The following is a 26561-nucleotide window of genomic DNA, read 5'->3' on the forward strand; positions in this document are numbered from 1 at the left end:
TTTTTCTTTCCTGTTAGATGCAAAGCTCACTTCTTCCAGGAAGCCTTCCTGGGATGCTGAGGTTCCAGACAACAGTGTTTATGTACCCTCAGATTCACAGGTGTCCACTGCAGCTCTCACCTGCTCATATGTTGCTTGAGAAGTGTTTTCAGATTTCTCTTAGCCCTGTTTCACAAATTAGGTCATAAGATCTTAGGAAGGGGACCAAGTCGTTTCAAATTTTCTCTCTCCTCTTCTTTCCTGCCTTTCCTAGTATCACATAATTTACAGCTCTGCACAGTGGCATGCTGAACATATTTTAGAAAATTTCCTATAGTCCAGACCAGCACTTGAGCTTTACAGCGTATGGAATCTAAGACACAATCAACTGTAAGATGAACCACTATGTTATGTACTACTGAGAAAGAAAAAATGGTGCCAATTAAACCATGTAATTAAATTGTTAGCAATGCCCTGATTTCAGCAATGCTATAATGTGCATCTTAGACACCAATAATGGCTGTTCCCCTACCTCTGAGAATTGGTACCTGCTGTGTTTTCAGGTCATGGTTTGGAGTGGGATGGTCCACAGGGGCAGCAGAGGAAGCCCCATCCTTACATACACACTGCCTTGATAGGCTGAGGGTCACTCGGGCACTGGCACGTTTAGCAGATGGAGAAAGTATCAGATCTTGAGACATTCGAGAAAAAGGTCAGCTCTGATACCTAAACCATGAGTGGAAGCTGGGAAGACCAGTAGACCCATGTGAGTGGGGAAAGCTTGGGCACATCCCACTCCTGAGATGCAGAGCTCTTGGAGGTCTATGATTGGAGGGGGAGGAGGTGAGGCGGCAAGGAAAAGCCAGCTCCGTCACCCCTGGAGTAGACAATGGCAGGAAATGCAACGGGGCTGTGGCCCGGGGAGTCAGTCAGGACCTGGGGAGCCAGGGAGCCCAGCAAGTTATCAAAGCAGAGAGAGAAATGGGAGAGATACACGAAAGGCTGTACTTGGTGCCTATTGCATGAGAGGCAGGACAGCGAGAAGTCAGAAGGGAGCCCAGCGTCGAGAGAATGGGGGGGGGGGGTGGCCCCATCGACAGAGACAGGAGAATGAGGGAGGAAGCCAGCGTGACCAGAGACAGGAACGGGGGGTGGGGAAGTGGGCCTGGTCTGGCTTGTGCTGAGTTTAAGATGAGGAGGGTCAGCCAGTGGGAAAGGCCAGAAACGAAGAGTGGAGGCTGTGAGGGGAAGAGCTCTCTGAAAGGGGGTTGGGGGGGTGAAGGCCAGTCTGAGTGTGGGAGGGGCAGGAAGAAAAGACTAGAAAGAAGTGGCCTGAGATTAGGAAAGCCCAGGTGTGGCAGGGGATGCTCTGGGAAGCAGGATGGTCACTGGTTTGAGACCCTCAGAAAGGTCCCTAACAATGAGGGCTCAGGAAAGAGCCTTGGTTTGGTGAGGAGGTCATGGTGACCTCTGAATTAGAGGTTGGGGAAAAAGTCAGCTTGCAAAGAATTAAGGAAGAGGGCTTCCCTGGTGGCGCAGTGGTTAAGAATCCACCTGCCAACGCAGGGGACACGGGTTTGAGCCCTAGACCAGGAAGATCCCACGTGCTCTGGAGCAACTAAGCCCATGAGCCACAACTACTGAGCCTGCACTCTAGAGCCCACGAGCCACAACTACTGAAGCCCATGTGCCACAACTGCTGAAGCCCACGTGCCTAGAGCCTGTGCTCCACAACAAGAGAAGCCACTGTAATGAGAAGCCTGCGCACCGCAACAAAGAGTATGCCGCAACTAGAGAAAGCCCATGCGTAGCAATGAAGACCCAACACGGCCAAAAATAAAAATAAATTTTAAAAAAAAAGAATTAAGGAAGAAATGGGGGCAGTAAGCGTAGTCTGCTGACTCTGGAAGCCTGGCTGGGAAAATCACAAAATAAATAGGATGGTGGGCAGAAGGGACAAGAGACCTTTCTAAGATGGACCAGGCCTGCTTAGATGATGTTTCTATCAGATCATCCTAGCTGCTGAGTTGAAACTTGAGGGAGCAGTGGCGCCAGAGAGGGGGCGGCTGCAACAACCCGGGGGTGCTGGAGGTACGTGGACAAGGGCGTCGGGAGTGGGGTGGAGAGAAACGGCTGGGTTCTGTATAGGTCTGTGAAGGGTGAGCCCACAGGATTTGCCGTTAGAGCAGATGTGGCATAAGAGGAAAAGGCAGGACTTTGGCTGATGCCATGATCTTGGCCAGAGCACCCGGAAGGATGGAACTGCCATCATCTGAGATAAGGGCAGCCGGGGGAGGAGCAGGGGGCTGGGTGGGTGGGCAGATGGGGCACGCTAATTTTGGATGCCCGTTAAAAAGCCAGGTTGAGGTGCCGAGTGGGCAGTAAGTTACGCAAGTCTGGAGTCCAAGGGCGAGGTCTGGGCAGAGAAGTAAATGTGGAAGCTATCAGCATCCCGATGGTGTTTAAAGCCTTGGCCTGGGTGAGTTCACCAAGGGCCGAGTGCTAGTCAGAAAGGGAAGAGTGACGGCTGAGCCCACGGGTGCTCCGATCTGGGGCACTGACGGGGAGGAAGGGGGCCCCAGAGGCTACTCTGGGTCCAGTCGGACGAGGACTGGTCCTTTGAGTTTGGTCACATGGAGGTCGTGGCTGCCCCTTATGAGAGCAGTTTTGGGACATGGGAGGGGGTACAAGTAGTTCTTTTTTACAGCCCATTTCTTCTTGCGTGACCCTCTGTATAGCCAAGGATCTAGGTATTGACTCCAGGTGATTAAAAGCATGCAATACACTTTGAGGCTGTGATTTTGAACCCTCTCAGCTTCTCCCCGTAAAACACTCCACCACTCTAATTACACTTGGACCGTCTTCCAGTTTTCCTGCCTCTGAAAGTGTGGCTCACACCGGACACCATTCTCTAATAGGGCTCTGACTCATGTAATAATTAAGTGACTGACTCACGCATAATTAAGGTGATGAGAATAGGATTTTTCTGGGTTCGTTTCAGTTTCACGTACCTTTGAACTTTCTTTAAAAGGGGTTCTTCAAGCTTCCCTGGTGGCGCAGTGGTTGGGAGTCTGCCTACCGATGCGGGGGTCGCGGGTTCGTGCCCCGGTCTGGGAGGATCCCACGTGCCGCGAAGCGGTTGGGCCTGTGAGCCGTGGCCGCTGAGCCTGCACGTCCGGAACCTGTGCTCCGTGGTGGGGGAGGCCACAGTGGTGGGAGGCCCGTGTACCACAAAAAAAAAAAAAAGGGGGATTCATTAAACGTACAACTAATATGACTTAAATTTGATACCTTAATAAAAGTTTTCAATTAAATGCATTCACAAATTGGAAAATATCCTTTTGTCAGACCACATGCCCTTTTAGGGGTTTCAGCAGGATGTGATCACCGTAAGTATACTGGCAAAGCAAATCGGCCCATCAGCAAAATGAGCTTCATTGACCCCTATGTGTACTGATAGGCTGGCTTTCAAAGATTCTAGCCCTAATTTTTAGTAAAACTTCAAAGTTTTTCAAAGTACTTTTCATATGCAGTATTTCATTAGATATTAATGACACTGAATAGTTAAAGCTAAAAGCTAATATTCTCAAGTCACCCTAACTAACTAATTCATTCATTTACCCAGACTGCAATCTCCCATAAACTTGTTTAGTGGCCTTTCACTCCCTTAACTCTGAATCCTCAATGTCACCAAAGAAATTGCATAAGCTTGCAGACTGGTGTCATTTTTCTAAACAATAATTATTTAATATCATCAGATATTCTGTTAGTGTTCACATTTCTAACTGTCTTGTAAATGTCATCAATCGCTTTCCATAGTTTGTGTGCATCACACAAGTAATGCTTACACAATGAGACCGATGTGTCTCTTAGCCTCCTTTAAATGCATAGGCTTCCCTTCCATTTCTTTTTTCCCTTGCAATTTATTTGCTGAGAAAACTAGGTAGTATGCCCAGCAGCCCTCACAGACTGCATTCTGCTGAGTGTCCCTGTGGTATCGTTTAGCACGTTCCCTTGCTCTCTGCATGACCTATAATATAGCGCAGTGGTTGGAGACAGAAGCTCTAGCAGATTCTGTCTCCTGGGTGGGTGTGTTCTTCCCGTCAGGAAGCACAGGTCTGATTTTTTCTCTTTGTGATGTAGCAGCCATTGAGCCTCAGTGCCATAGTCCTTGCAAAACAGTCATGCTCTATTCTATCATTTTCTTCATTTGTAGCTAAAATTCTTCTAAAAGAACAGAAAATTCCCATCTACTATTTGTTTACCTGATGGTAACACAAACAAGGGAGGTAGAATAGGATTCTTTTCCTTTATTTACTAGTGTTCAAAATAATAAGTCATTTTGAACTCAGTGAATTGGTCCATTAACATCCTCCAACAGTGACCAATTAGGTTTTTTTATTTTTCACTTTCATTATGAACTCATATTTGAGTTTAAACGGACTTGATGTGTTCCAGTCCATTGCAGTCTTATCTTTATTGATGCTCAAAATGTCCCCTCTTTGGCCAGTGGGAGCATCTTTGAGTTGGTTCCAGGGTCCTCTTGATAGGACCCCAGTTGGTTGGGATTGATTGGTTCCTTGCCTTCTAGGGTGACAATATCAAGCTCATCTTGTACATTTTTTACTCCTAAGATCTGGAATTAATTGTTTCTTCAAGAAGCCCTGATTCTTTTTGGTGGAAAAAGGAATCTCAAGACCACACTTGGTCATTTATAAATTTTAGCCTCACGATCTCAGGACTTAACTACCTGTTAATGCAGAACAGTTTCACCCAGTTAAGCTCATTTCCTCTAAAACAATTGTTTCAACCTTCTCCTCCCTCACACACCCCATCTCCTTCACCCCCTACCCTCAGCAGTTTAGGCCTCAATACTTCCTTGAGAAAGTAGAGCCACGAGAAGAGAATTCCCTCATCTTCCATCACTGAAGCCTCCCCATTGTCTTCTTTCCTGCAGTGACAGGGAGGAAAACTTGAACATTACGTTCTTCTCAATTTTGTGTAAGCTCTGCAGTACGGAAAATATACGAACTTCAAACAGCTGCAAAAATAGTGTCTTGGGGGGAAAATAAAGTTTCTACCTCAATACAAGTCCCTGCTTCCCTCCATGTGCTCAGACCCCATCCACCTTCCCTTCCCAAGGACTCTGTTCCTTCTCTTAGCCCTACTGTTCCACGTCACCCATATCCCCTTCTCTCCTGGATCGTTCCCCGCAGGGTACAAATGCGCTCCAGTGTCTCCCACTGTAAAGAGGAGACCCTCCCTCCACCCCACGTCTCCCTCACCACGGCCCTTTTCAGAGGTCATGAACTTCGAACCGAGAGGAAGAGCAGGCCTCCCAAATGGGCTCCCACTTCAGGATGGGGAGGCCTGTTTCCCCTTCTATCCTTGACTCTTCTCCAGAAATACCCCTTTGCTGAGCGGGTTACTACAGGGGTCCCCGACCCCCGGGGCCGCAGACCGGTAGTGGTCCTAACACTTGCCCCCATCGCTCGCATTACCACCTGGACCATCCCACCCCCCGCCGTCTGTGGAAAAACTGTCTTCCACGAAACCGGTCCCTGGTGCCAAAAAGGCTGGGGACCACTGGTACAAGACCCATTGATGGAGAAAATGCCAAGTGTTTAATAGTAAGACCTGTACATTGTCACTCCAGAGAGCGGAGAAAAAAGTTAGAGGGGTGAGTTTTGGTTCAACATCCAGAAGACCTGTATAGCAATTAGATGTGTGTTATAGGTTTTTTTTTGGTGTGTGTGTTTTTAAAAAGGCTGCCTGTGTAAAAGTAAGCTCCCCATCCTTGGAGGGATGCAGGCAGAGGCTGGATACTGAACCAATCCTGTGGAAGTGTGAGAAAGGAGATACTTTCTTTATGTTTCTATTTTTCTGTATATTTGAAAACTTTCAAAATATAAATTTTTAATGGAATTAAAAATATAATAAAATATAAATTTTAAATAAAATACAAATTTTACAAATAAAATATACATCTAAAATAAACTGTTCTTTCAACTTTTCTGAGTGCTTAAAAATTATCAAAATACAAATTTAAAAAAATTTGCTCTTAAATTTTGCTTTTTTTATATAGTTTTAAAAATTAAAGTGAGGGGCTTCCATGGTGGCGCAGTGGTTGAGAGTCCGCCTGCCGATGCAGGGGACACGGGTTCGTGGCCCGGTCCGGGAGGATCCCACATGCCGCAGAGTGGCTGGGCCCGTGAGCCATGGCTGCTGAGCCTGCGCATCCGGAGCCTGTGCTCCGCAACGGGAGAGGCCACAACAGTGAGAGGCCCGCGTACCGCAAAAAAAAAAAAAAAGAGCGAGCCCCTGAGGACTTTGCACAATGATGGCTCGCATTAAAATCCTGTGTCCCGCTCCGACGGCTGACCTGGGTGATCAGCCAGAACCTCGAGGGCTAAGTGGAAACTGCCTCCCGCCCACTTGTGAAATTACTCATCCCTCCCTCTTCAAGACATTCCTTCTGTTCCTGTATTAAAAGAAAAATGAAAGAGAAGGAGAAGCAATTACAAGAAAAAGAACAGGACTCAGCTGATGAAATGTGAGATGAGATTCTGTTTAGGTGAGGAAATTGACTTTGTCTTTAAAGTGAGTCACCTAGACCTTTAAGAATCTGATGAAAGGTGCAATCCTTTTCCCCAGAAAAAATGTAAAATATGCACATAATATGCCTACAATCGCATGTGATTCATTGACACACGCACCCCAGTAATATATGGACGAAAGGTTAAGAATTCCTCTTTTGGAAGCAAGTTAGAAGAAGCTGCTATCAAAAGTATCTCTTAAAAGTTCTCATCACAAGAAAAATAAAAAACAAATTGGTAACTATGTGAAGTGATGGATGTGAGCTAAACTATTGTGGTGATGGTTTCACAATATACACATATATCAATCATTCTGCTGTACACCTTAAACTCATACGATGTTATGTGTCAATTATATCTCAATATAACTGGGGGAAAAAGCACCTCTACAGGTGGTTGGGGAGTAAATCTTAACCACGAAGGCATTTCCTCTGGCGCCTGATAAAGGCAAAGTTAACCTCATGTAATAGAAGAGGAGAGGACAGATGGTGCCTCACAGAAGAATTTCAGTTCACCAGGGTCAAGCCTCCTGTTGTAGACAAATACCTATAGTTTATGCTAATTTGTTTTCCATTCTGTTTAGATTTGTGGCAAGGGAAGTATAAATCCTTCTGAATTACAATGGATTGATCCGTCTGGAAGTGATCTAAACAACATCAACAAAAGAACTCAATCTCAAAAAAATGGTCCGTTTCCTTTTGTAGTTTTGCTTGGTTTTGCTTCCTCTGGCTCCTTATTTTCCGGTGGACTGATAGTTTTCCAAATGGTACATTTTCAAAAACTCCTGCTTCATTAAACCAACATATTTGTAGACACGTGTCTAGGGTCAGGGTGAACGCATACTCCGGCTCAATAAAGAGGGATTATCTCAGGCAGGACAGGCTGGTGTGGTTCATGCTGCACAAAAAACAGCTCCAGACCTCAGTGGCTCAACGTGGCAGGAGTCTCCTCCTGGCTCGTGCAAATTCCGCTGTGGGTCCCAGCCGCTCTCCAGGCCACCTCTCCTGTGTGCTTCAACTCTCCACCCCCCTCATGTCAACACTTACTCTCGCTGTCATCGCGTGACGGAAAAGAGGGGCTGAGAGATGAGCACTAGGAAGTGTATTCGATGCTCCCAACTCTATTTCTGTGACTAAAGCAAGTCACACAGTGATGCCTAATTCTATGGAGATGGGGAAGCGTGATCCCTCAGCGGGCGCAGAGGAAGATAAGAACAAAATGATGATGAAGGTATAACGTGCAGGGACCGCTAGAACATGGCTGAAAATTAAAGTAAGTTTTGAGGAACGTGTGCTGAGATGTTCTCTGTGGATGGGGAACTACCCCCACTTCAGACTTTAAAAATAAATGATAGGTTTTCTACTTCCAGCCTTGATGAAGTAACAGAGGGCAGGTTACCTCTCCTTAAATAGAGAAAAACAGAATATATGAAAAATGGGTCCAGACTTTAGACAACAGGCATCACAGGACTCTGATCACTGAGAGAAGAGAAATAGGTGAGCCCCATTATGGCCCCAGATTCTGCCTGAATGCAGATTCCAGGCTCAGTACAGGGAGGAGGAAACCACATAGAGCTCTGTGGTCTCACTGAGTCGAAGAGACAGATCAGAGCTCTGGGAGATGAAGGCGGCTAGGATTAGATGGGCAGAGTGCAGGAGAGAAGGGAGCTACAGAGAGAGAGACTGTGTTCTGCAGAGCTGCAGAACAGCTGCAGCTGTTAGCTGTCTCTCACCCCTAGAGACAAGGCTTTCGCTGAATATTGATTGCCCCATGCGCCCCTGTGAGGACACCACGTGAGGACAGTGATGCAACCAGCAGAAATCAATGGGCCAAACAATTCCCAGGACTCACACAGGGCTGGGAATAGGTCATAGAGTCAGCAGCTGCAGTGGGATGACATCCTGCTACAGGCATCTGGCAGGGTCCTCAGAAAGGCACCCCCTCAGTAGGGGCTCACGCGCGTCCTCCACGACCAGTCTCCCGTCTGGACTGGAGGGAGAGTCAAAAACGCAAGTCCACTCAGAGCTCTGGTTACTCCGGAAGCAAGGTCAGCCCGGAGCCGGGCCATGTGTCGTCGTCCCTCCTGCTCACAGCCTTTCGGTTCTGTGCGTCCAGCCTGCTTTGCCTGCCTGTGGCCTCTCTGCTTGCTGTCCCTTGGCCTGACCGAGGTCCTCTATGGCTAAGGCACAGCATCTCCTCGAGGTCCAGGTGAGTCAGTAGTCATAACAGCCAACGTTATTAAATGAAGGAGTGAATTGAATGCAGCCTGAGAAGTTTCTGTATCTGCGTGGGAAGGAGCCGGGGAGAAGGTTGACCCGGACAGAGGGAACATCCTACGTGCAACTCCAGGGGCAGCCCTGAGTCCAAATTTTCCGTTATTAACTGTCCCCCCTTGCCCTCTTCACTTGAGAATTAGCTACATCTGATGGCTAAAAAGCAAAATAGAAAGCCACTATTAGCCAAAAACGTATGGGTGCCACTCGGAGAACAGAATCGATTTAAAGAATAATCCAATTAGGCAGCAGGAGTGGGAAGCGGTGAGCTGCCCGGAGGAGGGATGGGCCCCGCCCCCAGCCCCGGGCTCCATTTCAACAAGGCCCCAGGCCTCACTCTGGGCCTGTCACATGCCTCACTGTTAGCTTTCCAGCCAAAGAGCATCACATGATATTGGATTTAATGTTCAAATAATAAGCTCACAGTGTCTCCAGGATTCTCTGAGAGACAGTGCTGCTTAGAAGGAAGCTGCTTGCCGAAGTGCCAGCAATAACTTTTAAAGCCTTGGAGACAACCAGTCTCCTCTCCCGTAGCCAAACTAACGCCCACACTAGGAAGTAGAAAGATTACAGAACTCCCTCATTAGTTTAGAGGCTCATCATTTTATGAAGGCTCCGAGTCTGTCAAGGCAAAGGGCACGAGTGAGTGCTGCCTGACGCTCGGAGCTCAGAAAGTGCCTGGCAGGTATGGAGCAGAGGGGGGTCACTCCTGCACGTCAATGTACCCATTTGTGACGACAGTGACAATGACCATTACGGAAGAGAGAATCGACATCTGCACCTCCCCTCACCAACTGCTGTGGAGTGGATTCGCGCTGGCTGACCACTTTGAGATCAAGGTTTGTAGGAAAAAAGAGGGTAATCCGACACTCACCCTGGATGCATCTGCTCATGAGCTCACCTCTGTCTCCTGCCAGGTGAGATGTGCCTAGAGCAGCAGGTGGAAGTCGGGGCCAGGTCCTGCTTTTGAATTGGCAGGATTGATGAGTGATGACGTTTGGGACACACGCTGCTCTGCCCTTAAACTCACTGGGACTGGGTCCCAAAGGGTCACTCGGGAGCCAGTCCAGGGGTGGCTGACCCCACTGAAGCCACGGGGTTGTGGGCCCACGCCCACACCCTGTCCTCGTGTGGGCGACTCAAGAAGGGCCCAGGGCTGGGAAGGGCTCTGGGACACATCTGTTCTTAGCCCAGCCACTCCGTGACTGAGGGGACTAGGGTCCAGAGAGCTCACATGACTTGTTCAAGGTGACAGATGTGTCAGACCTGGGACCACAGCCCAGGGATCTGACTCACAATTCAGACCTCTTTACGTTACCAAGGGTTTCCTTCACCAGGAGGAAGGTCTTCAAAGTTCTGATGGTTCCCACCTCACAAGGCTGAACTGGCAGATGAACCGAAGTCTGTACATAGAGCGAGAATCAGCCTCGTTCTGACGGGTGGTGCTAATAATGCCCAGGAAACGGATGATTTGGGAAACTAGATCATTCCAACAGCTTACAAAAATTTTTTTTAGTAATATCAAATAAACTTTTATTCATTTTCCCAGTTTTATAGGAAAATAATTGATCCACATCACTGTATAAATTTGAAGTGTACAGCCTGATTTACACATATTATGAAATGATTATAATAGGTTCAGCTAACATTCATCATCTCATATGGATACGATAAAAAGAAAACAAGAAAAGAAAAAAGGGAAAAAACTTTCTCCTTGTGATGAGAACTCTCTGGATCTACTCTCGACAGCCTTCCTGTATATTGTACAGCAGTGTTAGCTAGAGCCACCATGTGGTTCACTACATTTTTTTGAATTATAATACAAGATCATTGTTTAAAAACTCAGAAAAATATAATCTTATATAAAGATCACTCATTGTCTTACCCCCAAAGAACCACTGGAGAAGCTCAGTCTTAGCCCACGTGCTGCTTCCTGGTTCAGGTTTTGCATTCTCGGCCTTAAAGCCTCTCTGGGCACACTCTATTCCAGCACTACCCGGGGCACTCCTAGATTTTATTGATAATAGGTTTTTATCCTCATCCACATGCATCTGTTGAGTGCCATCTCTGTGTCCTGAAAACGCCTGTCGGTCCCAAGGCAAATCACAGTTGTGTCTGCTTTAAAGCAGCATTTCTCAGTTTGGGTACTGTCGACACTTTGGGTGGATAATTTTTCATGGGGGCTGTTCTGTGCATCGGAGGGTGTTCAGCAGTCGCTCTGGCTTCTACCCACCAGATGACAGTAAGTCCTCAGTAAATGTCCCCAGGCACTGCCAACGTCTCCCGAGGGCAATATTCCCTATGACTGAGGACCGATGCTCTGAGGACAAGTGGCGGGGCTACGTGTTCCCTCTGGGCCCAGGCATCTGACCATGGGCAGCCGCCATGTCCATGCTCACCACCACATGCCCCGACACTGTTTTATACCCAGAGAAGTGCAGGACTCTGGCTTTCTGGTGAACCAACATCATTTTCAGTTATGTCAGTGGCTTTTCTCTGGAATTGATGACTCACCACCAACCCCACCCCCTGGGCCTCCCCATCTTTGCTCCAGGCACCCCCTCTTCAGGGCAGCTCCCAGACATGAGCCAGGTGAGAAGCCCTCACCATTAAAAAAAAAACCCCGGGCCTCCCTGGTGGCGCAAGTGGTTGAGAGTCCGCCTGCCGATGCAGGGGATACGGGTTCGTGCCCCGGTCTGGGAGGATCCCATATGCCGCGGAGCGGCTGGGCCCGTGAGCCATGGCCGCTGAGCCTGCGCGTCCGGAGCCTGTGCTCCGCAACGGGGGAGGCCACAACAGTGAGAGGCCCGCATACCGCAAAAAAAAAAAAAAAAACCCAAAACCAAAAACACCAGTGCTTCAAACTTAAAAGCAGTTGGTCATGCATGGCCCAGGTTCCTGGTTCATGGTACACACATTTCTCTCTCTCTCCCCCACAAAGAGCTCTGAAAATCCTACAAACTGATTGCTTAATTGAATTTTGTAACTTTTTTTTTGGCTTAAGATATGGTTGTGTATTCCCACCTAAAGACCTTTGAACTTACTCTTGACTCAGAAGCTAAAAAATCTCCACAGAGGTTTAATGGCCTTCGGACAACCTCGCCCACTGTTGGCCTCTGAATTGTCAACAGCATTCACACAGCATGGGTACAGTTAAAATACTGTGTTATATATATGAAAGCTATATAAGAGGGTAGATCTTAAAACTTCTCACCTCACACACACAAAATTATAACTGTGAGGTGATCGATGTGTTCACTAACCTTACTAAGCTTGGCAATCATTTGCAAATATATACACGTATCAAATCATGATGTTGTACACCTTAAGCTCACACAAGGTTATATGTCAATTATAGCTCAGTAAAGCTGGGGAAAAAATCTCCTTCTGCTTTGCTAAAACTTTAGTTTGTTCCCAACTGCACCAATTTACATTCCCACCAACAGTGTAGGAGGGTTCCCTTTTCTCCATACCCTCTCCAGCATTTACTATTTGTAGACTTTTTAATGATGGCCATTCTGACCAGAGTGAGGTGATACCTCATTGCAGTTTTGATTTGCATTTCTCTAATGATTAGCGATGATGAACATCTTTTCATGTGCCTATTGGTCATCTACATGTCTTCTTTGGAGAAATGTCTGTTTAGGTCTTTTGCCCACTTTTTGATTGGGTTTCTTATTCTTTGTTTTTAAAAATGTTTTACATTAGTGCAGCCACTATGGAAAACAGTATGGAGGTTCCTCAAAAAGCTAAAAATAGAGTTGCCATATGATCCAGCAATCCCACTCCTGGGCATATATCTGGACAAAACTATAATTCAAAAAGATACATGCACCCCTATGTTCATAGCAGCACTATTCACAATAGTCAAAACATGGAAACAACCTAAATGTCCATCGACAGATGAACGGATAAAGAAGATGTGGTAAATATATACAATGGAATATTACTCAGCCATAAAAAAAGAATGAAATAATGCCATTTGCCGCAACGTGGATGGACCCAGAGATGATCATACTAAGTGAAGTCAGAAAGACAAATACCATATGATATCATTTATATGTAGACTCTAAAATATGACACAAATGAACTTATCTACAAAACAGAAACAGACTCACATAGAGAACAGACTTGTGGTTGCCAAGGGGGAGGTGGGTGGGGGAGGGATGGACTGGGGGTTTGGGGTTAGCAGATGCAAACTACTGCATATAAAATATATAAACAAGGTCTTACTGTACAGCACAGGGAACTATACTCAATATTCTGTGATAAACCATAATGGAAAAGAATATGAAAAAGAATGTATATAACTGAATCACTTTGCCGTACAGCAGAAATTAACACAACATTGTAAATCAACTATACTTCAATAAATTTAAAAAAAAGTTTTCTTACAGAAGTAACTGCTGGGTCTGGGATTTGATTTTGTTCTATTTACAAGCAAATTAGTTAGTCTGTTGCTGTTTCATGGATGCCCGCAGGAGAATGAAACCCCTGAGTCAGAGACAATGGGTAACTCAATTTCCAGCGGCACAGCCGGCTGGGGAGCTTCAGCTCACAGGCTGGTTCTCCCCTCCCCGCCTTGCAAGTCCATCAGGGGCAACTAGGGGGCGCCCGAGGGATGCCTTCTTGTGGAAAGGAACCTGGAACTTGGGAAACCCACATTTTATAGCAAGCAGTAGGAACACCTGCTCCTCTTCCTAGAAGACCTTTACCTCATCCACCAAGGCTGTCCGCTGCAAACACTGCTGACAACCAGCCTGGGTAAAAAGCAGTGAGGACTCTGCATTCTTGGCATAGCTGGCAAAGCCAGCTGGAGAGCAAGAGAACCTTGGGAAGGGAACTCAAATTCTTCTTACTTTCTTGGAGAAAAGGATTTTAAATCAAACAGGCTGAAAAAAATTAGGAAACACACATAGGAAAAAACTACCTTCCTCCCTCATTATCGTCATTAGTTCCACTCAGCAATTACTCAGCCATAAACACAGTTACTTGAGTGCTTTTACTACCTTAAATAATGGACATTCCTAGTTTGGATTCCCAACCTTTAAGACAGGATCTCTCGAGCCCTCCACTGAGGATGTGGACCAGGAGTGTGGGGAGAGGCAGTCTCCCTGGCACAGTCTTTCCACTCCTGCATGGCCACGGAAGAGTGAGCCTGGAACATCTCCATACCTGGAGATAAAGAGCCCTCACAGCCTGGGCAAGCCTATCTCTTTACTCAGGAATATCTTACCCTGTTCCGGGCTTGACGTGTGCTTCTTTGTCCTGCTTAATCGCCTGGCCAGTCCCACTGCTCCAGCTGTTCCCAGTGAGGAGGGTTGGAGTCCGTCACCTGCTGCAGGAGAGGGGTGGGTACAGACCATCTCCCACTGGTCATGGGGACCAACGCTCATTACTGAGGCTGGTCTCACTCTGTCTCTTCTTTACATTCCATCCAGAGCCTGTGTGAGTTGTGTGTTTCTTGGTGACCGCAACACTTACAAACCTTACAGGGAGTTGACGTCCTGGACCTGGTGCTTCTGGGGATGGGCAACCAGTGTCACACGATCGATAAGTGGACTGACCTTTTCCTCCACCATGCCTTTACCTCTCCTCTCCAGACACTTATCTACTAGTTTTACATTGTCAAGATTTATAAAAATTATAAATTATTCTATAATTAAAGCTCGTCTGTGACAGCTAAAGGCCCTGAAGGCTCAAGTCACACGAGGAAGTGGCCAAATGCCGCGGGAATGGCCCCCACTCCTGCGACACTGCCTTCTCCTCCCAGCCCGCACCTACGGCCTCACGGGGAGCTCCCCGCGGAGTGGCTGGGGAAGAGAAGACGGGGCCTGGGTTCTGCCCGATGTGTGGACACCGCCCCCCAGTGGACAGCTGCAGAGCCACAGCCCCTCCATGGACACCCCTGAAGGACAAGGTGACGGAATTTACACCACAGAATTAAGATATGGAGTATCAAGAGAAGTAAACCTCACGTAAAGAATGAATACACACATCCCGTAGGTGCTGTGTCTCTAGAGAACCCTAACACACTGGGCAGCAGTAAGCAGTGTTCTTACTGCTCTCCAGGTGACTGTGACATGCTTCCCGGGTTGAGAACTCTTGATTTAAGGAACTAGCATTATTAATTCATGTCACGAGCAGCAAGTTTTAGGGCAAAACTCATTGCCTGCACTATTTTCAGCAGCCGGCAACAAGAAACAATTATAAAAAAAAAAACAAAAAAAAACCACACGAAAACACCAAAAGTGTTTTGAAAAAGTGCTTGAGAATTTACTGTACAGTTTTTTAACAATTTATTTATATGTTGGCTTCTACATGCTCTTACATTTGTGTAAAACATTTATACATATTCTTTACAATTTGTACATACATTAAATGGCTGTAACATAAACACTGTTCTATGAGATTTTATAAAAGGAAAATCAAGTAGGGAAAATTTCTTATAAAACATTAACAAAAAACCCGTGATATTGAAGAACAAGAAGTTCTCATATTCCTGTTCATTGGATTTCCTCTGGTATTTATTTTTTGGTTTCACTTGATTTGTGCTGGCCCGAAATTTCCATTTTCTATCATGTAACTGTCAGGTCAGAAGAGTGAAAGCAGGGGGAGAGGTTGCAGTAAGGCAGCTGTGCAGGACGCCGACATCTGCAGGAGGGAGACCGTGTCTGCGAGTGTCCAGATTTAAAGCTGACACTTTGCAAAGATCCTGTTTGGCTTTATGCCATGAAGGGAAGTACTAGTGATCAGGAAAATTCTGTCTGAAGTTTAGGGTACAGTCGGGAACAACATCGCTCTGCGCTTTTTCTCAAACGTAAAAGCTCGGGATGACTGCACATTATGCGGGCTGCCACCCTCCTCAGCCCCTAAACTCCTTCCATTTGGGGGGCCGGGAGAGGTGTGCTAACCTGTGCTTTATCTTTTCGGGTAATTCCCACTGGGCCCGCTAGTCTAAATCAGATCAAGCGGCAAATCTCGCTTTCCCCGGCATTTCTCACGAGGTCTCACTGAACACGAGACTTAGAAACGAGTGGAAGGCTCGGGAGGCACGTCTGCCCACAGGGCCGGCGCTCCCGGGCGCGGGGTCAGCACGGCCGCTCCTTCCCCGGGAGCAGAGGCAGAGTGCGTCCCCAGCTTTCTCGGTGAATTCTTCCAGCCTTACCGGAGCTCGGGAAGAAGCCTGAGGAGGGAGGCGCTCCTCCCAGCAGACGGCACTTCAGGGTAGTGGGCGCAGGGGCTCTGATCCCGGGGTTCGGCCAAGCTTTGTCCTCTGAAGGGACACGTGCGTCACGGGCACATGAGGGGCCGCAGCCCCGGGAGCCCCTCTTTGCTTTCTCTCTCCAGGAAATGTAAGCACTTGAGTCATAAATATCTCAGCGAAAGGCCTGTAGCTCTTCCTAAATAGACAGGAATCCCAAAGGGCTGAAAAGAGTTATAAAAATATACAAACATATATATTTTTTACTCTGGCATATTTCATATTTTTAAGAAAGCAATTAGTAATTATCTGACCTTGGGTAAGAACTGGAAGATCGTGGGTGACTCATAAATTACATTTTTATGTAAAGTATCAGCGGGGGAAACCCCTAATTTTCCATTCGAAATTCTGACAACTTTAAGTACTTTCCAAAAATAGACAATTTCCTTCCATTGGTTTAAATAATGGATGTGGAAATGAACAAACGACTATCCCTAAAGAACTGATGCATTCAGGTGCTTAATAAAGGAAATGCAGTTTTTTCCAACTCTATTTCTTTTTGGTTTTCTTTTTTTCTTTCTTTCTTTCTTTTTGGAAGATGGAGGGAAAAAATTAAATTGCGTCGCCCCAAGTCAGAAGGAAGCACTTCGGCGTTTCTTCGCGTTCGTTCTGCCTACATCACCGGGAAGCGACCGAGGGCCTGCCTCAGCTTTTCCGCAATCTGGTGAAAAACAGAACAACCGTGAGACATCTCTCCCACCGTGACTTCATGGCCCTCTATTATTTCCACGTCTTCTGAGTTAAACATGGCAAAAGTTTCAAATCCTTGAACTGGTCGATGCTCCTAGTCTCGCCAGCACCTACCCAGCCTCCGGGCAGTGGGGAGGCCTTCCTAAACCCCGGCCGCGGTGGTGCCCGGCTTGCAGGAAGCCCCCGCTCCTTCCTTCCCTCAGCGCAGCCGCTGCCACGCTGTGCAGCATCGTTCCTAGACCATCCGCCTGTCCTCCAGGGATCCGGTCTCCGTGCTGGCCCAGACTCCCCTGCCCTTGCGGACACCTGTGAACTCCTGAGACTCGGCGGACGAGTGGCTCCCCACGAGGCCCCGCTGCTGCTACACAGTGTGGAGACAGGATGCACCTTCAGCTCGTCTCTGAAACCAACTGTTTCCAACACGCAATGGACAATATGCACAGAGCACATCAGCCACAGCTCCCTTCCAAGAATGACTGTTGGAGAGACACGTGCGGCAGTGTCCACCCACAGATAAGATGACGTGTGCGTGGATGTGGGCCTGGGGCTTGCCTATCATTATCCCTGAACATACATGAGATGACACCATGGAAACAGCGGGAAACTTAGTAAGAAACGTGGCAGCCAACACATGGTCACTGTGTGAGTTGCAGTATTTGTCTTCGATGTCTGAGTTTCCATTTATTCAATACATGCTAGATCTTTGTTTTCTGTACACTCTGGTAAATAACAAAATTGCTATGCAGAGGTACAAAAGTTAACATTTTCATTACTGGCTCCTGAGTGAAAATATCTAAGGTTTCACCCTCCCTCTCGTTTTCGTTTTCTTTCTGAAATTCCTCTGGTACACTGCAAAAACCTCACTCACAAACAAAGCCAGTCTGTGCTGTCCTGCATGGTGCCAGGCTCCTTCCCCAGCTGAGAGCCGGCAGGGACAGCAGGGTGACCTCATCTCATTCACAGTGTTCCCTGTGCACAGAGGGGCTGGAGGGAGGGAAAGGGACCACACAATAAGGGCTTCTTGGGGCCTCACCACCAGCATCCAATAATCTTCTTCTTAAAAAAATAAACCCCCTTTTAACCCAGTGTTATTCAAAGGAAAAGGCAGATTTGATTAAAAGAGATGGGAAAAACCCCTGCTCAATATTTAGCCTCCTTTGGTTTATTAGTTAGGGTTAAAAAATACAAGCAGATTAACTTCATAGGGTCAACGTATGTGAGCAGGAACCCTGACCTCCCCGTGTGCACAGAGGCCTGGGAGCAGGGCTGACTCACCGTCTCGTAGAACTGCACCTGCTGCTCCAGGTACAGGCGGATGACGCTGTTGTAGTCATAGATCCGGTTACTGTGGAAGTGATTCATCTCAGCTACAACCAAAACCAAGACATCAGTCAGTGCCCCCCAGACTTCAAACGACCACAACTGGTGTCTCTGCTCGGCTATGATTAATCATCAACCGATTTAATCTGGTTGGCCCGTGACAGTTCCTGACAAAATGCTAGAAAGAGCCTAGAAAAACAGTGTGAACAGTTAATGGCAAACAACGCTTTCCCGTAGTTGGACAATTACTGTTGATTGGCATGTTAAATCCTATAAAGCCCAATACAGATAATCACCCAAATGGCACCCACTGTTTGAGCAGGAAACCGACTGGTCTCACCGTCTACAGATGACTGCAGTTCAGGACGTCAAGTCTGTTTGCAGTGGACCTAGCGAGGCGCCCGCTGGCTGCCATGTCCCCTCCTGCACAGAGACTGCCCAGGCAGGTCTCCTGAGGGACTCTGAAAAGCTGGGCAGAGGAGTGAGACGTGAGCAAGGCCCTCTTCAGAGTGGAGCCTGGTGCTGCTGAGCACCAGGGCTGCCAGAACTCGGGCTCTCTCCAGGCAGAGGGTCACACGCCCATCCTTCCTGTTTGCGGAATGTACCGATTCAGCAAATGAATCCCGTCTCTGACTTTGCCTCTCAGCACCCTCACCCCATCACCAACTCTGGAGACGCCTCCTTATCAGGGCTCCTCATCGCCTACCCCCCCGCACCCCGCCTTTTCCCTTATACTCCACACCTACAAAGCCAACTGCCTGCATAAATTCCTACAAAAAGCTCACTGTTCTGAGTTTTATGTTGTTATCTGAAGTTGTACAAAGCTTCTCGTTTATTTATTTGGATAACCCCAAACACAAGTTCAAAACCAACTTCCCCATTTAAAACCCTTCAAAGCCCAAAGCTTCAGTCAGGCTTCCCTGTTTACTTCTGGATGCCTTTCACACATTTTTCCCTTCTCCCACACCTTCCCTAGTCCTGAAGGATGTCCTTTAGAAAAGCCCGCAAATACCCTTCATTCTCTCCCCTAGCACCTCATCTTCTTCGGGTTCTCAAAATCTCAGACGGCAGGAGCCAGGTCTCTGGTCGGGCTGTCCGACTAACGTCAGCCCCCAATTTGCACCCACCCTACCCCGGCCCCGGTCACTAGCAAACCCTCTCCCTTGAGCAGTGCTTTTTTGTTTGTTTCATTTTTCCATCAAAACCTTTTAATGGCTTCTTAATGCCCACAGCAAGTCTAGACTCTTCTGCCTGGCTTTCGAGGCCCTCCACAATCACCAGAATTTTTCCCCTAATACTCTCCAAGTGTGTTTCATTCCCAAAGGCCAGTGACCTAATCTGGTACCGTTATTTTGTGTGCTTTTGTTCATACTGGAACATCCTTCCCCTTCCTCCTTTGCCCACGTATGTTCTATCCAGCCACCAAAAGAGGAAAAATCCATTCACTGCTCCTATCTGCTGGAAAACACTCAAAACATTAATATTTTCTCTTTATTAACAGTCAAACTATGCCCAAAATGCTATGTTCAAACTCCCTTCACATTCTATGGTCTCGGGGCCTGGAGGTTACATGCTGCTGAAAGCTGAACGCTGGAATCTAATCTGGATAGGGGCTGATATTAAAGGTTATGAAAGGAATCTTCAAGGTCTCCAAGAAATAATAAAAATGTACAGGTTTAATCAAGCTGTCATTCATAGTTATGTCACGTAAATGCATGAAAAAGTAAATAAATATTACAGCTTTTCATTAACACTGGGATCCTGCAAACAACAGGCTTATGAAGATACTTTGAATCAGTTCTTATTCGTTGTTTTTTTTTTTTGCGGTACGCGGGCCTCTCACTGTTGTGGCCTCTCCCGTTGCGGAGCACAGGCTCCGGACGCGCAGGCTCAGTGGCCACGGCTCACGGGCCCAGCCGCTCCGCAGCATGTGGGATCCTCCCAGACCGGGGCACGAACCCGTGTCCCCTGCATCGGCAGGTGGACTCTCAACCACTGCGCCACCAGGGAAGCCCAGTTCTTATTAATTTAACTGCTGTTCACATCGGAGTTTCTCCCCAGCAAGGAAGATAGAAAATTTGCTGAGAAAAAAACCTCCACTAGTTAGCCACAGACCTTGCCTTCTTACCTTGCAAAGCGTAAGACATTGTCCCAACACGTTTCACCATGTTCTGTTTGTCCTGTGGGGTGATCTTACTGGTTGCAACAAGTTTATCACTTTCTTTCACTTTTTCTATTGCTCCCTGTGAAATACAAAATGCAGTGGTATCAATAAAACGCATCTAAAAAGATCAATTATTAGTTTAAAATATAACAAAGCTAACTTATTCTATAACTGACTTGCTACTGAATAGGAAAGTGTCCCCACAAAATAAGAACATAAGGTAAGCATCTATATGTAACTTCCTGTAAGTCACTTGGAAACAAAAATGTTGCTATTCTTGCAAAATATAACTTAGCTGAAAGCTACTATTTTATGCTACCACAGAGCAGAAAACTAAACCGCGCTCTCTTTCTGTAATACGTATAAGCCATTGCCATGATACGAGTAGTACGTGATGGGAAAACAGGCACTAGGTTCAGGAAGTCATCCGATCCAAGTGAGTCTAGCATATGCGCCGGGGCACTGTGTCTCTGTTACAAAGTAGAGTATTTCGTAAGCTGGTGCCTAAGTGCGCTGATCATAAGCTTTACTGTGATTTCTGTAAGAGGAACTGAATTAATTTTAAATTAATACTTAGACGGAAACAGGTGTAAAAGTTGCCGAACATTTCCCATGCCAGTCTCATCGCACTGCTCGCTGGCACTGTCTGCAGAGCACGAATCAGGCTCCCCGCCTAGAACTCGGATAGCAGCACAGACTCCTACAACATGCTAACTGTTCTCAGATTTTTCCTGAGATTTTCATTTTCATTTTATTTATTTTATCCCCCCCTCCCCCCGCCGCCAGTTTTACTGCAGTATAATTGACAAATAACACTGTATTAGTTTAAGGTGTACAGCATAATGAATTTGATACATAGTTATAATGCAAAATGATTACTATGGTAAGTATGTTAACATCCATCACCTCGCTGAGTCACAAACTATTTTCTTTCTTGTGATGAGAATTTTTAAGATCTACTTTCCCAGCAACTCCACTTCTGGGTATATATCCAAAGAAAACAAAATCACTATCTCAAAGAGATATCTTGCACTCCCATGGTCATGGCAGCATTACTCACAATAGCCAAGATATGGGAACAACCTAAGTGTCCGTTGATGAATGAGTGGATAAAGAAGATGTTCTGAGTTCTATACGAAGCTATTTGAAGTTGCACAAAGCTTACTTACCTATGCTACCCCTTCATGATACTTCAATTATAAAGCCAAATGCTAAAATGCCCACTTGCCAGGACTGCTAGGATCACAGCCCGGGCCTTTGTAGAGATTCTCTTAATAAACCCAAGTATATCACAATACTCTAGAGTACTACAGTTGATAAAATACCCACAGTGATGAAGTAGTACACAGATTTTGAAAGAGAGAGAAAAATTAACAAGAATCAAAATCTGAGGACACCCCAAACCAATCTTTTATTTAGTTTTAAAAAACCTTTATGATGGGAATTATATAGTTTCCTTTTATTCATATAAACATATAAAATTGATATTGACCATTTTGATTTTAATCGGGAGACCCTTCGTCAGGCTCGGGGTCAGGCTCGGGGACAGAACAACTTACTTCATCTGGACAGGAAAGGACCTTTGGGGACCAGCACACAGGGTCTCACTGATGAGGGAAAGTACCATTCCTGACACTGACTTGAATACCAAACACCACGATGATTATGCCTGATACCTGACCTAGGTATATCCATAAAGGAGTATTTATCATACTTTAGGTTCTCTCAAAATAATCGTTTTATGGAATAAAAGAAACTAAAAAAACTATCCATGTATCTAAACGTGTTAGGACCTCACTATGTATAAACACTCCAAGCCGTTCCAGCTGGTTCAGAGACCAGCTCCTGACTGGGGGGCACTGAGGGTCAGGCTCACGCAGGGGGCGGTGCGCCTGGGCTCTCATTCACCCGGGATGTCGTCTGTGAACTTCTATGATCAAGTTACCTTGTGAGCACCAATAATGTCAGGGAAGCAGCCAAGGAAACCTTTATATTCATGATTACATTCCATCAGGAAATGGAGATCTTTCTTTGGCTGTAACAAGACACAGACTGGTTATTATTGGCAGAGGAATTCAGACAATCAAGGAAGAGAAAACTGTTATATCTGAGGACTGTATCAGCCAAATCCACCAGGCACTACATTAAGTTACTGAGTGTCAAGCATTCAGCCTAGTTTTCCTATAAGAAAATAATCCCCAAGAACTATACTCTCATCATAGGTTGTGAAGAAAATGATAAAACACAACATTTTTAGGTTGGTTGGTAAAATTAGCTATTTTGAGGTGGCCCAAAATACAACACTGTGAGAAAAAAACCCAAAACTGGTTAATACTTTACGTTTACATACAAGCAAATAAGACCTTATATAGTTTAATGTCTAAATTTTAGCAGAGAATAAAAAAATTTATTTAAAATGTGGTAACCATTAAAAGTGGCAACTTTAAATTTTTCTGTTTTTCTAGATTTAATTTTTAATAGTTATGGTATGCACAATTCTAAAAATGTATCTTTTTTTTTTTTACAAGTATCAGGAGAGTAGTTAATGACCACATGAATGTACATGCATACAAACATATATTTCAAGTCATCATCTGAAAAAAAGGTTTTTAAATTTAGGGATTTGAAACAACCTGGATGGTTATTCCCCTTAAGGAAACTTATTATCTGTTATCTATGAACATAATTGAAATCAGGCTACTAAAAGCTCCAATAAAAGCCATGTGGCTAAAACAAAACCTGCTCCATGCCGGGAACTGCACCAGGGGCTTTCTCTTTATTAGCTGTTGGATCCTGAGATCTTTTCCAGGTAGGTGCTACCATCGCCATTTACCAGACCAGGAAACCAAGGCTCAGATAGGCTGAGCAAGAGTCCGAACAGGGACTCGAGCAAAGCTTTCCTGTACGTTTTAATCCCCTCATGGCTGAGAATGGATTCAGACCATCAACACTGGAAGGTATTTAGGTTTCCTGATGATGTATTTATCCATTACTTTAGCTTAGCCTAAGAAATACTATCACCCAATGTAATTAACAAAGATACATAGGGATAGAAGAGAATAGCCATTTGGAAACTTTGTCTTAAAACAGGTTTTAAATTAAATATGTGGATGAGGTAGCATAAAGTCTTAATTGGAATTGTGTGGTTATGTTAATACCTGTTCTGCCACAAGACTGGCAATTTCTTCGTAAGTCTTTCCTGCTTCTGTTATTGCGTCATTGAGATCTGTTTCACCTGAAAACCATTACAGTTATATGAGTGGTTATAACTTATTTTATTTTAAAAATTTATTATGGAAAACTTCAAACTTTTAAAATCCACAGAATAGTATAACGGGCCCCCATCTACCCATCGCCCGACGTCCCAATTAACGGCTCACGGCCAATCTTTTAGTCTCCTCCCTACCTCTCCCTTTCACTGGTCATTTAACACTTCAGCCATACATTTTACCTAAAAGATAAGGACTCTTTAAAAAATAAGGACAATACCAACCTTACACCTAAGAAAAGAAAATTGTTCCTGGTATAAACTGTCCAGCCAGCATGTAGCTGCTTGGTATCTCCAATCAAGTTGGCTGCTTGAATCAAGATGCAAAGACAGCCCACATGGCATAGAGCTGATGTGTTTCCTACGTAAGTTCTTTCTCCTCCATCCCTTCTTCTTGCGAATATCTTTTGGGGAGGTGTCTAAACCAGGTCATGTACCTCGGTACCACAGTCTGGGTTTTGCTGACGGAGTCTCGGTGGTGACAACACAATCCTCTCCTCCCTGTATTGTCCAGCTCTTTTCTTTCAGTACAGGTTTGCAAATTGGTGCTATTCTACTTCTATCGCTCCTTCTTTATTAGCTGAAATACTTCTATAAAGAGAAACTTGCCTTTATCAACTTTTTGGTTACCTTGAGGTATAGCAATAGGAAGAGCAGGTTAAATGCTTTTTTCTCTCTACAGTTTTCAGAATAGTAAGTTGATTCTCTCCTATCCTCCAAATGTAACTGAGATTAGCGTTTTAAAAAAGTATCATTGCAAAGTCTGAATTTAAACATATTTGATATGCTACATTCCACAGCAGTTATTATTTTCAGTAATGCTCACATTTTCTCTTCATTGGACAGTGGAAGGCTCTTCAAACTGACACCTGAGTGCTTCTGCTAGGAGCTCTCAGGGGAACATAATGTTTAGAAACCGCCATGTGGGTGGTGCTAGGGGTGCTTCTTGTTACTGGATTGGATAATTGTTTCTAAGCCTTTCCAGTGAACAGAGTCAAGCGTGTATCTGTTAATCCCAAAGTCCTAATTTATCCCCTCACCTCTCCCCTTTGGTAACCGTAAGTTTGATTTCTATGTGTGTGAGTCTGTTTCTGTTTCGTGAATAAGTTCGTTTGTATTGCTTTTTTAGATTCCACATATAAGTGATATCATATGATATTTGTCTTTGTCTGTCTGACTTAGTATGATAATCTCTAGGCCCATCCATGTTGCTGCAAATGGCATTATTTCATTCTTTTTTATGGCTGAGTAATATTCCATTGTATATATGTACCACATCTTCTTTATCCACTTATCTGTCAATGGACACTTAGGTTGCTTCCATGACCTGGCTACTGTAAACAGTGCTGCTCTGAACACTGGGGTGCATGTATCTTTTTGAATTAGAACTTTCATCTTTTCTGGATATATGCCCAGGAGTGGGATTGCTGGATCATATGGTAACTCTATTTTTAGTTTTTTAAGGAACCTCCACAGTGTTCTCCATAGTGGCTGCACCAATTCACATTCCCACCAACAGTGCAAGAGGGTTCCCTTTCCTCCACACCCTCTTCAGCATTTATTATTTGCAGACTTTTTGATGATGGCCATTCTGACTGGTGTGAGGTGATACCTCATTGTAGTTTTGATTTGCATTTCTCTAATTAGTGATGTTGAACATCTTTTCATGTGCCTGTTGGCCACAAGATGCTTATCTTTCCAGGCCTGGGGTTCCTCATCTCAAAAATGAGGGGCCAGACTACAAATCCTCTAAACTCCCACCCAGACTAAAAGTTCTGATTATAAGACACAATTCAGCCAGGCCAACAAGAAATATTCATATATGGGAGCCCCAGATCTTACATTTTGGTTAGAGACTAATTTCTTCTTCCTGAAAATACTCAGACACTGACCTCCAAAGACATGCCTTCCCTGGGTATCAGGATAAACACTACGGTGAAAATACTAAGTCTATCATTTCTGTAAGTGATAGGATGCCCTCAAATTGAACAGGTGCCACTCACCTGGCAAATACTTTTACTTCCTATCTGCTCCACAGGCCAAATTAAGAAAACATAAACCAAAATATAAAAGAAAACAGCTAACTTCTTCTCGTAAGTGTTGTCAGTGGAGATGCACGATGAACTCAAAATACCACAAGTAAGACATACGATATGGGATAAGTTGAAAGCAATTATGAGTTATGGAGAGACATAAAGCAACATGAACTTGTTACTCAGTAAAAATTTTTCCTCCAAATACCTTGGTAAGATCTGGCTTTTGACAGTCAGACTTGACTTCAGAGTTTGGCAGAGAGATGAAGCAAGGGCAGAGTGTCACATACCACAGTGGCCTGTTTTACTAAAACACAAGAGCTATCTGAGCCCAAGAAAGGCAAAGAAGCTAGCAAGAAAAAACAAATTATAACAACCCACCAACTTTCTCAAAAGTAGTAAGGTGAGGTTGCAGAAGTCCTCAGTGGAGCAGATTAAACTTCACTGACGAGGGTGCTTAACTGCAGTTATTGTTTGTTGACAAGAGCCTGAGGAAGCCGGTCTGTGTGGATAAGACACTCAAGGCCCGAAGAAAAAATAAATAAAGATGTACCTTGATAACCACTAGAGCTGAAGACTGTTGCTAAACTCTGTAAGGCCTTGCCTATCTTCTGATATTCCTTGGGTAATGCTGAAAGAGAAAAAGGAATAAATCATTAACTAGTCCTCTGAGCAAAATGAAATGGATCCAATTATTTTCTAAAAGTACTATCACAATAAAAGAAATGTGAAACGATTCAAAATAGTCTATTTTCTTAACAAAATATTGATGTCAAGTGATTGTTTTTAAAAATTAATGATTGTTTCTTCTATTAATGTTTTTGGTTTTAAATTAATCAATTGTTCAATTAATGGCAGGCACTATTATTATGAACACCACCACTACCCACATTCTCATTCACTGAATGAACTCAAAGTGCACCAGGAGCTCGCTTAGAAGATGACGTCTAGGTTAGAGTCCTTTCACGTATACT

At 45.2% G+C, this 26561-nt stretch overlaps 1 protein-coding gene across 2 annotated transcripts in view; it reads right to left on the reverse strand.

The window, feature by feature from the left end:
• Positions 1 to 15117: 15117 nt before the first annotated feature.
• Positions 15118 to 26561, reverse strand: part of SNX9 (sorting nexin 9) — a 190881-nt gene continuing 179437 nt past the window's right edge. For both annotated transcript variants that reach the window (XM_060115129.1, XM_060115128.1), the window contains 6 exons: positions 26141 to 26218; positions 23445 to 23521; positions 22232 to 22321; positions 20251 to 20365; positions 18078 to 18169; positions 15118 to 16773 (listed from right to left, as the gene is read on the reverse strand). In XM_060115129.1, the coding sequence (XP_059971112.1) occupies positions 16726 to 16773; positions 18078 to 18169; positions 20251 to 20365; positions 22232 to 22321; positions 23445 to 23521; positions 26141 to 26218 (500 nt within the window). In that variant the 3' untranslated portion in view covers positions 15118 to 16725. The remainder of the gene's footprint in view (positions 16774 to 18077; positions 18170 to 20250; positions 20366 to 22231; positions 22322 to 23444; positions 23522 to 26140; positions 26219 to 26561) is intronic.

The sequence above is a fragment of the Mesoplodon densirostris genome, chromosome 12 (genome assembly GCF_025265405.1).
Source record: "Mesoplodon densirostris isolate mMesDen1 chromosome 12, mMesDen1 primary haplotype, whole genome shotgun sequence".
NCBI classification, from domain to species: Eukaryota; Metazoa; Chordata; class Mammalia; order Artiodactyla; family Ziphiidae; genus Mesoplodon; species Mesoplodon densirostris.